Source organism: Sorex araneus, chromosome 6, assembly GCF_027595985.1.
Source record: "Sorex araneus isolate mSorAra2 chromosome 6, mSorAra2.pri, whole genome shotgun sequence".
Taxonomy (NCBI): domain Eukaryota; kingdom Metazoa; phylum Chordata; class Mammalia; order Eulipotyphla; family Soricidae; genus Sorex; species Sorex araneus.
In genome coordinates, this window is record NC_073307.1 from 94,256,940 (window position 1) to 94,271,411 (window position 14,472).

The following is a 14,472-nucleotide window of genomic DNA, read 5'->3' on the forward strand; positions in this document are numbered from 1 at the left end:
GCTCACTTGGGGGGTCAGCCCCATTGTGCCCCAGGCCCCCCCACGAGACTGCCCCGCTCCCCGCCCCCCTGCCCTGGGAGCTTCTGTCCCCGCCTCCCCGCATCCCTGGGGAATTCTCTGAAGGGTGAGGAGAGGAAGCGCGGGGAGCCTGCTCTGTGCCCCCCACCCCAAATCCGGGCTTCTCCCCCGCACCCGGGCTCCACTTGGGGTCTCCCCGTGGGTCCTCCGGGGGGCCTCCTGCAGGGCGGGGAGAGCAAGTCTGTGAGAGACAGTGAGTGGGGTCGCGGCCATGGCACACTTCGGGCACTGCCGGGCTGGCCCCAGGCCCCCCAGCCCCTGAAATCCCCGATGCCTTTCCCCTGGGGTACCCCACCTCCCACTCACTGCAGACTGTGAAATCCACCGCCACTACCCGGGGCAGCCCCTTACCCCCCCTCTCGATCTCTCTCTTTTTCATTTATTTACTATGTGGTTTGTTTGGTTTGGGAAGGCCACACCCGGCAGTGCTCAGGGGTTCCTCCTGGCTCCGCACTCAGGGATCACTCTTGGTGGTGCTCGGGGGACCCTATGGGGTGCCAGGAAGTGAACCCAGGCCAGCTGCGTGCCCTAGTCTCCGGGCCCTCACTCCTTTCTTTCTAAAGCAACATGAGCTTGGGCCAGGAACTGCACACCTGCCCCAGGCCCTTTGCACCTGTGACTCCGTTCAGTGCCCGGCCCTTTCCAGGATCAGGCCTGCCCGCCCTGGGAACAGGCAGCCAGCTCCTTGCCTGGGCCACCTTTTAATCTGTCATGCAACTACTTGTCATCTGCTTTGCTTTTTAATGAAGTATTAACTATGAACAACCCAGCGTGCTGAGAAGATCTCTTGCTGCAAAAGACAGAGACTCCTCCGTGGCCCTGGGCGAGGCCTGACCCCCGTGGCCGCCCAGCTATTTCTCTCCGTCTTGCTACGTATGGATGTCTCTGGTGGGGGGTCGTCTGTTTGCTTGGGGGCCACACCTGGCAATGCTCGGGGCTTACTCCTGTGCTCAGGGGACCCTATGGGGTGCCGGGGGTCGAACCTGGGCTGGCCGAGTGCAAGACCAACAACCCCGTCTGCTGGCCTTCAAATCTCCCTGCCACCCGTCCACCCGCCATCCCCAAAGCGTCTAACGACAGGGGAGGATTTTGGGCTCCTCTTTGCGGGGTGCAGGCGGGGCTCCGTGCAGCGCGCTGGTTATTGGGGCCCCTGCGGTATGCAGGTGACCCCAAATCACCCCAGCAGTGCTCAGGGGCTTTGGGGGCTCCTCCCAGGGGGCCCCGGGGCTGTGTGACGCCAGGACTGAACGGTCCTGGCAGTAGGACCGGAGACTTGACCCCTGCGCTTTCTTCCAGCCCCTGGATTTTAGATTTCTTACACATTTTTTGGGCCCGCTCCCCTGTCCTCTCAAAATAACATAATTTCCTGCTAAACACATATTCAGTGTTTCTATTATTAATACAGTGTAAATATAATTTCCTGCTCAGCTGGGAGTTAATAATTGCCTCATTTTTTTCATCTATTTGACTTTGTTTTTTTTTTTAACATCTTCATTTTTTTTTTTCATATACTCCTATAGCTTTATTGAAAAAAAAGAGAACTCGTGGCGGGAGGCTGGGGAGAGAGTTCGGGGGCGGAGGCGCTGGCCTTGAACATGCTGACCCAGGCCTGGGCCTTGGCACTGCACACGGAGCCCGGAGCGCTGCCAGGAGTCAGCCCAGAGAACTGCTGGGTGTGGACACAGAAATGCAGCAAAATGGGGGAAGAAAAACCCTGCAATGTAATTTGATGCTAATTTTTTTCCTTGGAGACCCCAAACTCCTCTTTGGGGTCTGCCTTGCCGATGAATGCCCGAGTTCCCGGCTCCCGCCCTGCCCTTCTTCTGCGGTGGATCCTGTTTCTTTTACTTTTTCTTTTTTTTTTTCCTTTTTGGGTCACACCCGGCGATGCTCAGGGATTTCTCCTGGCTCTGCACTCAGGAATTACTCCTGGCGGTGCTCGGGAGACCTATGGGATGCTGGGAATCGAACCCGGGTCCACCGCGTGCAAGGCAAGAGCCCTCCCCGCTGTGTTATTGCTCCAGCCCCGAGGACCCTGTTTCTTTTTTCTTTTTGGGTCACACCTGGCGATGCACAGGGGTCACTCCTGGCTCTGCACTCAGGAATTACTCCTGGCGGTGCTCGGGGACCATATGGGATGCTGGGGATCAAACCCAGGTTGGCCGAGTGCACGGCAAACGCCCTTCCCACTGTGCTACCGCTCCAGCCCCAGACCCTATTTCTCGAACCCCCATCCCTCCCGCCCCTGGTTCGCTCTCTCCTTCTGTGGGTGCACACCCGCTGCATACTCGTTCCGCTGACAGCCTGTGTGAGCCACTGGTGGTACACACCTGGCGTCAGTGCGTCAAACCGCCGCATAGGCCTTGCCCCGTGTTGCCCTTCCACCTTTGGAGCCAGGAGCCTTGCAAGCACCTTCTTTGGTTGGCACAAGACAGTATGCCAGGGTGGCAGGCCCCACCTAAGCCCTCCTGGGATTGTGAGCATCCCATTGGCTCGGGGCAAGTCACATGACCCGGGGGCGTGTCCCTTTGTCTGCTTCGGAGCCGGGGCTGATTCTTTGGGTGAGGGCCCGGGAGGGCAGGGGGGAGGCGAGGGGGAGGGCAGGGGGGAGGGCAGGGCCCCCCAAGCTCCGCGTCCCCATCCTTGCAGCCTCCTGCCTCGCTGTCAGGGGCCTGGGTCCAGCACTTGGGATTCCCCTAGGGGCCGGCCAAGGCCGTTGCTCTGCGTCCGTCCCGCCCGCCCAGCTCAGAGGGCACCTGGCTCGGCCTCTCCGGGCCGTGTTCAATCATTTACCACCCGCCACCTGCCTCTGGCCGGGCCTGGTGAGCGTCTCTGCGTTTCTCTCGTGCGGGGACTTTTCAGCCAAGAGGAGGCAGCGCCCCGCCCCCGGCACCCTGAGCTCCCCAATCCCTGCCCTCCGTGGGCACTTCCCTGGCGTGGGGCGCAAACCCCGTGGCCACCGGGCACCCAGGGGGGCTAAGGATGGGGTGTGACCCGTCCCTGCACCTCAGGGTCACCACAGAACACTTGGCTCATGGAGTGCTCAGCATCGGGGGATTTGGACCACACTCCGCAGTGTTCAGGGGCTGCTCCCAGAACTGTGCTCAGGAGTCACTCTTGGTGGTGCTCCAGAATCACGTGGTGCCAGGAATTAAACCGGGGTTGGCCACATGCCAGGCTGTCTCTGCGGTGCCTTACCCACGTACCAGCCCTGTGCCCCCACCAGTTCAGCTCTATTCTCCCCCCTAGGAGGGTAAAGCCCTGCGAGTCGCCGAGACTGGGCCGGACAGCGGGAGGAAGGGCACAGGGCTTCAGGGAAGGATGGGAGGAGGGCTGCTCCGCCCCTTGATCACGCCGCACCTGAAGGCACACTACTTCCACACTCGACAGGACACGTTTATTTTCTGCTGAAGCAGAGTTTTCCATTTGCAGCAGCTCAAGTCGTGACTGGGAGGCTCTGAGAGTTGGGAGACGCTCACAGATCCTCGCGTTCGGGGCCCTGGGTGGGAGTCGCGCGGACTTAGGGGAGGGTAGGAGTTAGCGGGACCCAAGCCTGGGAACCCCTGGGCCGTTGCTCCCTGAGACTGGGGGGTGTTTTCTCTGGCCGCTAGAGGGGGCTGGAGAGCAGGCGTTGGAGACACTCGGCTGAGAAGGCCAGAAGAGTGTGTGTGTGTGTGTGTGTGTGTACGTGTGTGTGTGTGTGTGTGTGTGTAGGTCCAGCTGTGAACAAGTCTCCATCCATCCAGCAGGGATTCAGGCGTTGGGTGCAGGTAGATGGGGCAGCTGGCACTGGCCGCAGTAACTCGGGGGTGGCCAGGTGGGGCCCCGGAGGTCCCCGCTGGGCCCTGGCGAGGCGAGAGCGCAAGGGGTCAGGATGCAGCGCCTACAAATTCACGCCCTTCCGGTCCGGGCATCGTCGGCCAAACTCCAGCATCAGGCTTTGGGGAGGGGCGGGGGCCGCCGGACAGCCGCAACGGTGAGGCTGGGAGGGCGGCTGCCCCCTGAGGGAAGACAGGCGGGGGGGGGGGTGAGACGGGGGTCTCGGGGTTCCATGCTGCCCCCCCCAATCTCCACGACCCCCTTCCCGGCTCCTTCCACCCCATCAGGTCCTCCCTGGCCCGATCGCCAGCAGGGGAGGCGGCCCCTCTGCCTGGCCTTCCTCCCCGGGGGTCCCAGTGCCCTCTGGCCGGCCGGCCGCCAGCTGGACAGTCCTGCCGCCCCTGCCTCCTGCCCCTGGCAGCGCCCCCTGGCGGCCGGCGCGGGCCCTACCGCTACAGGAGGCTGCAGGCGCGCTTCTGCTGCCGCGCGGGCTGCGGGCACAGCACGGCCCGGATGGCCTCGTCGAAGACGGTCTTCAGGCCCCGCTGGGTGAGCGCGGAGCACTCCAGGTACTTCACGGAGTCTGGGCAGAGGGACACGCGGGGGTGGGGCACGGCAGGTTCCCCCCCCCCCCCGCCGCCACCACCCCGCTCCTGCCCCGGTCCAGTCCCCTGGGGCGTGCTCCCGGCAGGGCGCTTGCAGCCTCTGTGCCTCGGTTTCCCTGCTCGTTTCCCAGGAGGCCAGAGACCCCAGGGGCCCTCGGGGTGGGGGGCAGACCCCAGCGCCTTCCAAACGTCACCACCCGTTCCTCTGCCTGGCCCCATTTCACGGATGAGACGAAGGTTCATCGAGGCCATGCTTACCCCAGCGAGGGGTGGGAGGGCGGGGGCTGGGGGCGGAGCAGGTGGGGAGGGAATGAGGGGGTCATCCTTTCCCTGCCTTCTCCCACACAACCACTCGGGGGCGGGGTCTGCGGCCCAGGGTCCAGGTGGGTAAGATGGGCTGACCCCTCCGTCCTGGGCTGCAGGGCCCCCAGTTTTTTTGGAGTTGGGGCCATCGGGGCCCGTGTGAGGGGCGGGGGGAGGGGCCGGCCTCATTGGGAGGAGGGGCGGGGCCTGTGCTCCTCTCGCCTTAGTTCGGTTGTCACTATTTGGGGGTCACACGCGGTGGGGCTCAAGCCTGACTCCTGGCTCTGTGCTCAGGGGTCGCTCACGGCTCAGGGGACCCAGTGTGGGCCCAGGAATGGAACCGGCGCTGGCTGCGTGCAAGGCAAGCGCCTCAACCCCTGCACTGTCTCCCGGCCCAGGGCCCTCCTGGAGACGGACATCGGGTCTTCAAGGTGCTAAACTAGGTGCCTCCAACAGCCCAGAGAGGGCCAGAGAGATGGCGCAGTGGTTATGGCCCTTTCCTTGCACAGAGTCAACCCGGGCACAACCCTGGAACCCCAAGCCCCCTCCGTCCCCCGAGTGATCCCTGAGTGCAGAGCCAAGAGTAAGCCCTGAGCACTACTGGGGCGGAAAAAATCAAAATCAGCCCAGAGACAGCAAGCAGCCGCCCCGGGGACGCACAGCGGGGCAGAGGGGCAGTCCGGGGAGGTGGGGAGCCCGCTGGAGGCCCAGCAGCGGGCAGGCAGGGGACACTGAGGCTGAGTGAGGGCGTGGTGGGCCCCCGGTGTGGGGGTGCTCCGGAGGGCGGCCCCAGCTCTGCACGGGGGACAGGAGCACAGAGCCGCGAGCTGGTCCCAGAGTCTGGTCCCGAGCCGAAGACAACCCCTGGGCACTGCGCGGGGGTCGCTGCTCGCCGGACACCGCTTCCCTCTGCCCCCCGCGCCCCCCACGGGTTCACCTGGGCTGGGAGAGCAGCAAAGCCAGGGAGGCCCGCGAAGAGACCCTGCCCCGGCCCCCCAGCCCCCCGCCCCCACCCCCACCCCCCGACAGAGTTCGGGGACAGCCTCAGTCTCAGCCCCTGCACGCGGGGCCGCCACGGGGCAGGGCAGGGCCGGGACCCCCACCCCGGCGCGGTCCCCCCCACCCCGGCGCGGTCCCCCCCACCCCTTAGTGCGGCCTTCAGCGGGGAGGCAGGCGGGGAGGCGGGGCCCCTGCGCACTGCCCGGGGCGGCCCCAGGGAAACGCTCTAAAGGGCTGGGGGCAGCTGGGGAGGCCTGGGGGGGGCTCGGGGCCCGGCTGGGTGGGTCTGAGGCGGAGGAAGGACCCCGACTGGACGGCAGGGGCAGGCCCGGGCGGCAGGAAGGGGGGGTGGCTGCGGTTTCTGCCCCGGGGAGCGGCTCACCCGCCACTTCCGGCGGCAGGAAGGGGGTCGGTGGGGGGGCTGGGCGGGGCCCAGGGGGGCAGGGACAGCAGGTCTGGAGGCAGGGGTGAGGCCCCGGGGTCAGCCGCACCGCCCCCCCCCACAGCTGGCAGGACCCCCAGGGTTGGACACCTGGGAGTGGACACCTGGCCCCCCTCACCCCGCTTCCCGGAGCTCAGGGGCCAGTCTGAGAAGGAGACAGAGGGGCAGCGCCTCCCGCCCCGGCCCGAGGCAGAAACACCTCCTCCAGGAAGCCTTCCCGAAAACGCCAGGCTGGCCTGGCGCTCCCCCGCAGAGGAGGGGGGGGTGGGTGGGTGCTGATCGCGGCGTGCACAGAGCACTTTCCCCGAGTTCAGGACCAAGCTAGGAGCTGCGGGGGGGGGCCCATTCACCCCATTCTGCTGCCATCACTGTGCCCAGCTGATAGGGGACACCGGCACAGAGAGGCTGAGTGGCCGGCCCAGGGTCACACAGCGCGTGCGCCGCAGTCCAGGCTGGCCCTGCAGCCCGTGTCCGCCGTCGTCCGGGGCTGAGCCAGGGCCCCCTGCCCCCCCCGCCCCCATGCAGCTGCCCTGAGCCCCCCCTCACCGATCTCCTTGGCCAGCGCCAGGCCCTGCGGGTAAGTGATGGGGCTCAGCTTCTTCTCCTTCAGCTTCTCGATGGTGTCCTTGTCGTCGCGGAGGTCCAGCTTGGTGCCCACCAGGATGATGGGGGTGCTGGGGCAGTGGTGCCGCACCTCGGGGAACCACTGCCGGGAGGGGGGGGTAAGGCTGTGCGGGAGGTCGGGGGTGCCGAGGGGGGAGACGGGAGCACCCGGTCCCGGAGCGGGGGAGGCCAGGGAGGGCGTGAGGTTGTTCGGGCGGGGGGCACGAGGGTGTGCGGGCAGGCGGGCAGGGGTGGGTGCGGCGAGGGAGAGATGGTGGGTGTGGATGGGGGCCGCGGAGAGAGGGCCAGAGCCGGGCTGACCTCCCCGCCAGGCTCCCGCCCGGGGTCACGGCGGACCCTCCCTCTCTGCTCCCTGCCTGCAGCCCTCCCGCCTCCCCCCGCGCCCCACCCCTGCTCACCTTGGCCCGGACGTTCTCATAGGAGGCGGGGCTGACCAGGGAGAAGCAGATGAGGAAGACGTCCTGGGGGCGGGCGGGAGGCAGGGGTCACACGGGGCGCCCGGGGGTCCCTGTCCCCCTCCCCAGCACCGGGCGGGGAGCCTGAGACAGAGCCCCAGGACAGGGCCAGGGGCGCAGACTCGGACTCTCCTCGCCACACCCACCCCGCCGGGGTCCCGCCCCGCCCCGCCCCGCCCCGCCCCCCGGGCCCCCGCGGGCCGGGCGCACCGTCTGCGGGTAGGAGAGCGGCCGCAGCCGGTCGTAGTCCTCCTGCCCGGCCGTGTCCCACAGGCCCAGGTTCACTGGCTTGCTGTCCACCATCACGTTGGCCGAGTAGTTGTCAAACCTGCGGGGCAGCAAAGCGGGGTCAGCTCCGGGCCCCCAAACCCCGGGGCCTGGACCCTGACCCCCGCGCTGAGCCTCCGGCCCTGGATCCACACGCCCCCTCCCACCCCCGGCCCCGGCCCTGCCACACAGCATCTTGCCGTCACGCTCTGCTGTGACTTTGGGACATTCCCGGCTGTGTGCTCAGTGCTCAGTGCTCGGGGCTCGCTCCCGGGGGACTCGGGGCCGCAGCAGGCGCGGGGATGAGGGACTCTCCCCGCCCCGCCCTCTCCCCTGCCCAGGTTTCTTCTCTCTCGCTCACGGCTGCTGATGCTGCCTTTCTTTGGGGGGTGCTCCCGGGAGGGGCTGGGGGCCGGGGGCTCACTCCAGGGGCCTCTCGGCCGACTGGAACTGATGGCTCCGCGCCTGGGCCGGAAGCTGGGGGCCGAGGACAGGCCCGGGGCCACCAGGGCCACACCCCGTGTCCTCAGCCAGGGCGCACGGTTCCGCCCACACTCCTAGTTTTTGGTGTATTTACTCGGGGGCGTGGGGGGCGGGACACCCTGCCTGCGGTGTGACATTCCCTGGGGCTGGTCACTGGCTCGCTGGGAACCGGGTGCTGAGCCGCACGGGGGACTGCGTGGAGGAGGCGTTTACCCACCAGATCTGCCTCCCAGAGGACTGGGAAGGGCCCCGTTACGGGCAGGGCGGCAGGTGGCACAGCGTAGGTGCCCCTGGCACTCGCCGGGCCCCTGGCACCCAGACAGGCTCCCACAGTTCCTTCTGCCCAACATTTCTCACCATCCATCCCCCTGAGGGCAGGCACTGAAGGCTATGGAAGAGAACGTGAGAACCAGAGAGGGAGAGCCACCAGCCCAGGGTCACATAGCACTAGGAGAGACGCCCAGCTCTGTCCTGGACCACTGTCCCTGGGCACTGCCCGGCCTGTGTGTCTCCGCCCCTGCCCACACCCAGCACCCCCAGGGCTAGGGGCCATCCACACAGGCCCTGCCTCTGCCCGCCCCCCACCCAGCCTCAGCCACTGAGATCTGTAACGGTCCCCAAGGAAGGTCAGCCCCGGCCCCACGGGGGCCCAGATGTCCTGCCCAGCTCACCCGCGATCCTGCCTACGGCCTCACTCCTTCCACCCCCGCCCTGCACCCCTCCCCTCCCGGAGAGCGCTTGCTTTGCATGGGTTCAATCGCCGGCTTCCCACGGGGTCTCCCCAGCCCCGCCAGGAGTGATCCCAGAGCACAGAACCAGGAGTAAGTCCCGAGCACCGCCAGGGGTGGCCCCTAAACCAGAGTCCTTAGTTTACCAGGAGGAAACAGGCCCAGAGTCGAGGGGATCACCCAGACCCCGTGTGGCCCGTTTCTGTATTCCTGGGGGCGGGGGGGGGGGGCGCGACTCCAGCTCTGAGCCCCGCGTGAATGGGGGGGGACCTGGGGCTCGGCGCCCAGCACCGCTGGACACCCCCAAGTCCCACCAAGCCCTCCGCGGAAGAGGGTGGATCCAGGGAGCCCAGCGCCCCGCAGGCACGCGTGGCTGGCGGCACGGGGCCACGGAACACTGCCTGGGGCCCGTGGGTGCAGGAGTAACGGGCCTAGAGACACCTTTAGTGAAGGGCCCGTCGCCCCGGGAAACCTGGAGTTGGGGAAGAGGAAACCAGGTCCAGGGCTAGAGAGATCCGTCATCCCCGTGTTACAGGGCTCACCCTGTCCCATATACGGCCCCCTGAGCACAGAGGCAGGAGCACCCCGACTTGGCTTCCTGCTCTTCTGCTGGGTTTCTCTGACCTCCGTAACCCCTGGGGTGCCAGAGGCAGCTGGAGCCCCGTCAGTGTCCTGGGAGAAACGTTAGTGCGGGGCCCCCAAGTCTTGATGCTGGGGTGCCCTTTGCTGCTCTGAGTCTCAGCTTCCCACAGGGCCCCCGAATATACCATTTTCAGCGGGGAACAAATGAGTCCAGCGCCCAGAAACCCCCACGCCACGCACCCAAGGCCTCGACGCAGAAACACTCCGCTCGGGATGAGACAGGGGTGGGGTGTGCAGGGCGCTGTGCTGAGGAGCACGGAGCCCCGCAAAAGAGTAGTCCCGGGAAAGTCGGACCATGAGGGAGGCAGGGGTGGGGCAGAGGGCGACCCCCTCATTTCAGGCCAGACCCGGAAAGCGTCCTGAAGGAGGAGGCATAGACCTGGGCCTGGAGGTCTCGGACCACGGATGTGGGAAGGAAAAACAGAGGAGGACTAGGGCATGATGCAGGAAGGAACCAGCGTCTTCCTGCTAGTCTACAGCCCGGACCCTACCACACAACGTGGGACAGACCTCTGCCTCCTCCGCGTCCAATAAGAAGGCGGGGCCTCAGCGTCCAATAAAAAGGTGGGGCTTCAGCGTCCAATAAGAAGGCAAGGCCTCAGCCTCCAATAAGAAGGCGGGGCCTCAGTGTCCAATAAGAAGGCGAGGTCTCAGCATCCAATAAGAAGGCGGGGCCTCAGCCTCCAATAAGAAGGTGGGGCCTCAGCCTCCAATAAAAAAGCGGGGGGGGGCGGCTGGAGTGATAGCACAGCGGGTAGGGCGTTTGCCTTGCACGCGGCCGACTCGGGTTCAAATCCCAGCATCCCATAGGGTCCCCTGAGCACCGCCAGGGGTGATTCCTGAGTGCATGAGCCAGGAGTGACCCCTGTGCATCGCCGGGTGTGACCCAAAAAGAAAAAAAAAATAAAATAAAAAAAGCGGGGCCTCAGCGTCCAATAAGAAGGTGGGGTCTCAGCGTCCAATAAGAAGGCGGGGTCTCAGCGTCCAATAAAAAGGCGGGGCCTCAGCGTTCAATAAGAAGGCGGGGCCTCCAGGTGGTCCCGCCCCGCCCAGCACCTGCGCATGCGTTCTGGCGCCCACAGGTCCCTCCCCGCGCCCGCACCCCAGCAGGCTCCTGCTCCACCCGACCGCTCCTAGATTGGGTGGGCGCCCCGGCCCCACGGGACTCACACGGTGGGGATGTACTCTCCCGGGAAGGCGTTGGTGGTGTAGCTGATGAGAAGGCAGGTCTTGCCCACGGCTCTGAAACATAAGAAGTGGGAGAGACGGTGGTCAGGGTCGCAGCCGGCTTGGGGTGTGTTCCGGGGGCGCTCTGGGCACCGGCTCACTCCTCCTGCGCAGCCTCGGGGAAGACTCCAGCCTCTGTCCCGCCCAGTGCTCGCCACCTGGCCCACCTGGGACCTGAAGTGATAGTTAAAGCAAGACTCGGGAAATTCTGATCCATGAATTTGGACAAATTCTCGACTGGGGATCTGTATTTGGGGGTGGGGGATGGGCCGCGCCCGGTGGCGCTCAGGCTTTCCTCCTAGCTCTGCTCGTGTGACCCCTGGCCGTGTTCCAGGGCCCTCTGTGTCGCCGGGCTGCGGAACCAAGATCTCAGCAGAGGAAAACTACTTTGAACAAACTGACAGGCGGCCTGAGGCAAGGGTGAGGGTTGAGAGCAGGGAGTCTGTTAAGGGTGGGAGGAGGGTCTGCATAGACCCGGCTCCTGAGGAGACACCCAGTGGCCAAAAAGCTCATGAAGGGACGCTCACTGTAGACCGGGTAGGGGGTGCAAGTCAAAGCACCCCCACAACCCCCCCGCGCCTGTGGGCATGGCGTTCATCAGCTATTGAGAGGCTGGAGAGACGGCAACAGTAACAGGAGTCGGACCAAGCGGGGCTCTCTCCCTGGCACCCCATATTGTCCCCCTGAGCCTCGCCTGGAGTGATCCCTTAGCACAGAGCCAAGAGTAATCCCTGAGCACCTCCAGGTTTGGCCCCCCTCCCCCAAAAAAAGACTAGGAGGCCCCAGGGAGGTGGGTCAAAGGGCTGAGCACAGTCTTCGCAATGGGGGAGTGTCGAGTCTGCTCCCCAGAACCTTTTGGTCCCCCAAATACTGTCCAGCAAGGCCCCTTCGGTAACGGGCCAGAAGTGACCCCCTGAGCCTTTCAACCAGAACAAGGAAAGACCAGGAGTCAGTGTTGTTGGTGTAGCCGTCATGTCGCAGGGAGTTTGTTGGGTTTGTGAGGCTCGGCTACCGACGCCGGGTGTTTATCTGAAGGACCTGAAAGCACGGGCCGAGAAAGTCCAGCAGGCCTGGACCCCGCGAGAGCTGAGGGCTGGAGGTGGCCCCAGGAGGTGCAGTCGGGACACAACGGGGTGTTCTAAGGAAAGGCAAAGTCTTGGGGCTGGAGCGATAGCACAGTGGGTAGGGCGTTTGCCTTCACGCGGTCGACCCAGGTTCGATTCCCAGCATCCCATAGGGTCCCCTGAGCACCGCCAGGAGTAATTCCTGAGTGCAGAGCCAGGAGTAACCCCTGTGCATCGCCGGGTGTGACCCAAAAAGCAAAAAAAAAAAAAAAGAAAGAAAGAAAGAAAGAAAAGGCAAAGTCTTGCCATTTGCAGCGACTGGGACAGAAGGGACAGAAGAGGGGGTGCCCCGCAGGGAGGGAACTCAGAAAAAGGCGGAAAAGACAGACGCCATCACACCACTCCTTTGCGGCAGAGAGAAACACCCATAAACACACAAAAACAAACCCTTAGGCTCTCAGAATAATAGGGTCACCCAGAGGAAAAGAAAGGGTGCCGGTAACTTAGATCAAAGGCAAAGAGAAGAAAGTAGGTGGAAGCAATCACGTAACGTTGGCACATGTGCTGCTGTGTGAGCTGTCGTGAAATCCACCTTGATGTCACAATGCAATTACTGCCCTTTTTAAAAACGCTTTCAAAGCAGGAGGTGCTTGGAGCTGGAGGAATAGCACAGTGGGTAGGGCGTTTGCCTTGCCCGCGGCCGACCCAGGTTCGAATCCCAGCATCCCATATGGTCCCCTGAGCACCGCCAGGGGTGATTCCTGAGTGCAGAGCCAGGAGTGACCCCTGTGCATCGCCAGGTGTGACCCAAAAAGAAAAAAAAAAAGCAGGAGGTGCCCAGGAGACCCTCTCTGAACTGTTTAATGCCCCGGATCGGGGCTCTACCAACTTATGCCTGGGCTTACACCTCCCAGTGGCATAATCCTCAGCAAGTCCTGTGTGGCCCATGCCTTAGTTTCCCCATTTTGAAAGCAGCACTCGGGAGTATGCTGAGAAACGCGTCAGAGGGAGCCCCTAGACAAAGCCCTGAATCTCGTATCCAGTAAACCTGGGGGACCCAGAGGCCTGGGTTCGAATCGAAGAGGTCTGGCATCTGACCGAGTTTCCATTTTTCCATCTGGAGAATGGGCTTCTCGTCAGGGTTCATGGGACCATGAGCCAGAGGGTTCCCAGCTCACAGTAGACGCTCGGTAGAATGTTCCAGCCTCCCCATCAGGCGGCTGGCCGGGGTGGGTCCTGGGAGGGTGGGGGGAAGCAGCGGCCCCTGGGGCAGGCCTGGGCCTTCCCCTGCACACTGGGTTTTGTCACTTCCTATCCGGTCCCTGGAGGCCTCCCCGGAGACCGCCACCAAGGTGACTTCAAGAGCGGGGACTGAGATGCTGCCCTGGGCTTCCGCCTCCCCTTCCCCCCTCTGAGGCAAAGCAGAAGTGCGGGGCGGCGAGCAGATTAGAGAGTGCTCAGGATCAGCTGAGGGCTCAGACCCACCAGCAGGCGCCCCGCCCGGAGCCTCTGGGCAGGGCGGGCGGGAAAGCCCCCCCCCTGTGTCCTGGCGTCGCCTGCATGAGGCTGGACAGAGCCCGGCCGGGGACGGGGCGGAGCGGTGAGGGGGGGCGCTCTCGGGCTGGACCCCAAGCCAGCAGCCCAAGACCTACCCCGTCCATCCTTCCCTTTACAGACGGGGAAACTGAGGCCCACACGGAGGTGGGGGTGAGAAGCGGAGGTCCTGATGCCTGGGCAGACCCCCTCAGCCCGTCTGCCCCAAACTGACCCACCTCGGCCGCCATCCTCTCGCCCCTCCCCCTCCCCTTGTGTCCCCTCTTGCCCACCCCCCCCCCCCCGCAGGCTGAGGAAGGTGATGGAGCCTCCGCGCTCAGGGCCCCCCAGGGACCCCTCTGCCCAGGGGCCCAGCTGAGGTGACATTTCCAAGGCCGGGTCCCCGGGCCCCCTCCCCCACCAGCAGCTGCAGGGTTGAAAATTAAGGTCCCAGGGGAGACGGGCCGCAGCTTTTGGGGTGCAGTCACGGGTCCCAGTCACGGGTCCCAGCCACCACCCTGAACCCCCTCCCCAGACTCGGTTTCTGGGGTGGGAGTGGGGCTGGCGGAGAGGGTGGCGGTCCCCCCCCCCGTCTACCTGGGGCTCCCCGGGACCACCAGAGGCCTCTCCTGGGGACCCCCACCTTCCTCGGGGATTGGGGGTGTCCCTGGGAGGCCCCGGGGGGCAGCAGGTCACTCACCCATCGCCCACCACCACACACTTGATGGCCTGCATCGCGCCGGGGGCCGGGGGCGTCTCTGCGGGTGCCGGGGTGCCGCGAGCCTGGCCGGGCGCCCGGAGCGAGGAAGCGGAAGGGGAACTTGCCAGAGCGGCTGCTGCTGTTTGCAGAGGGCGGGGCCTGCGGTCAGGTGGGACCTCGCAGGGGGCCCTCAGGTGCCCCATTGGGCCCTGGCTGCAGCCCCCCATCCTGGCACTGGAACTGCTGCTGGGGGGACCAGCAGGACTCCTGAGGGTCCCCTCGGACAAGTGGGTCCTGCCCTTGGGCTTCTTGAGATTTCAGTCTCCTCCCTGCAAAGCAACCAGCATTGCATGAGCGCCTACTGTATACCCAGCACCCACCGCACCCGATGCCTACTGTATACCCAGCACTTACTGTATACCCAGCGCTCACTGAACACCCAGCACCCACTACATACCCAGCACCCACCGTGCCCAGTGCCTACTGTATACTCAGCACTTACT

General features: G+C 65.0%; 1 protein-coding gene across 1 annotated transcript; it reads right to left on the reverse strand.

The window, feature by feature from the left end:
* Nucleotides 1–3,434: 3,434 nt before the first annotated feature.
* Nucleotides 3,435–14,069, reverse strand: RAC2 (Rac family small GTPase 2). Its single transcript, XM_055141174.1, has 7 exons — nucleotides 13,970–14,069; nucleotides 10,616–10,687; nucleotides 7,536–7,653; nucleotides 7,269–7,331; nucleotides 6,793–6,952; nucleotides 4,348–4,480; nucleotides 3,435–4,079 (listed from the first exon to the last, which is right to left on the reverse strand). Exons 1-6 carry the CDS (start codon nucleotides 14,002–14,004, stop codon nucleotides 4,350–4,352), a joined length of 579 nt encoding a protein of 192 aa, XP_054997149.1. The 5' UTR covers nucleotides 14,005–14,069; the 3' UTR covers nucleotides 3,435–4,079; nucleotides 4,348–4,349.
* Nucleotides 14,070–14,472: the final 403 nt, after the last annotated feature.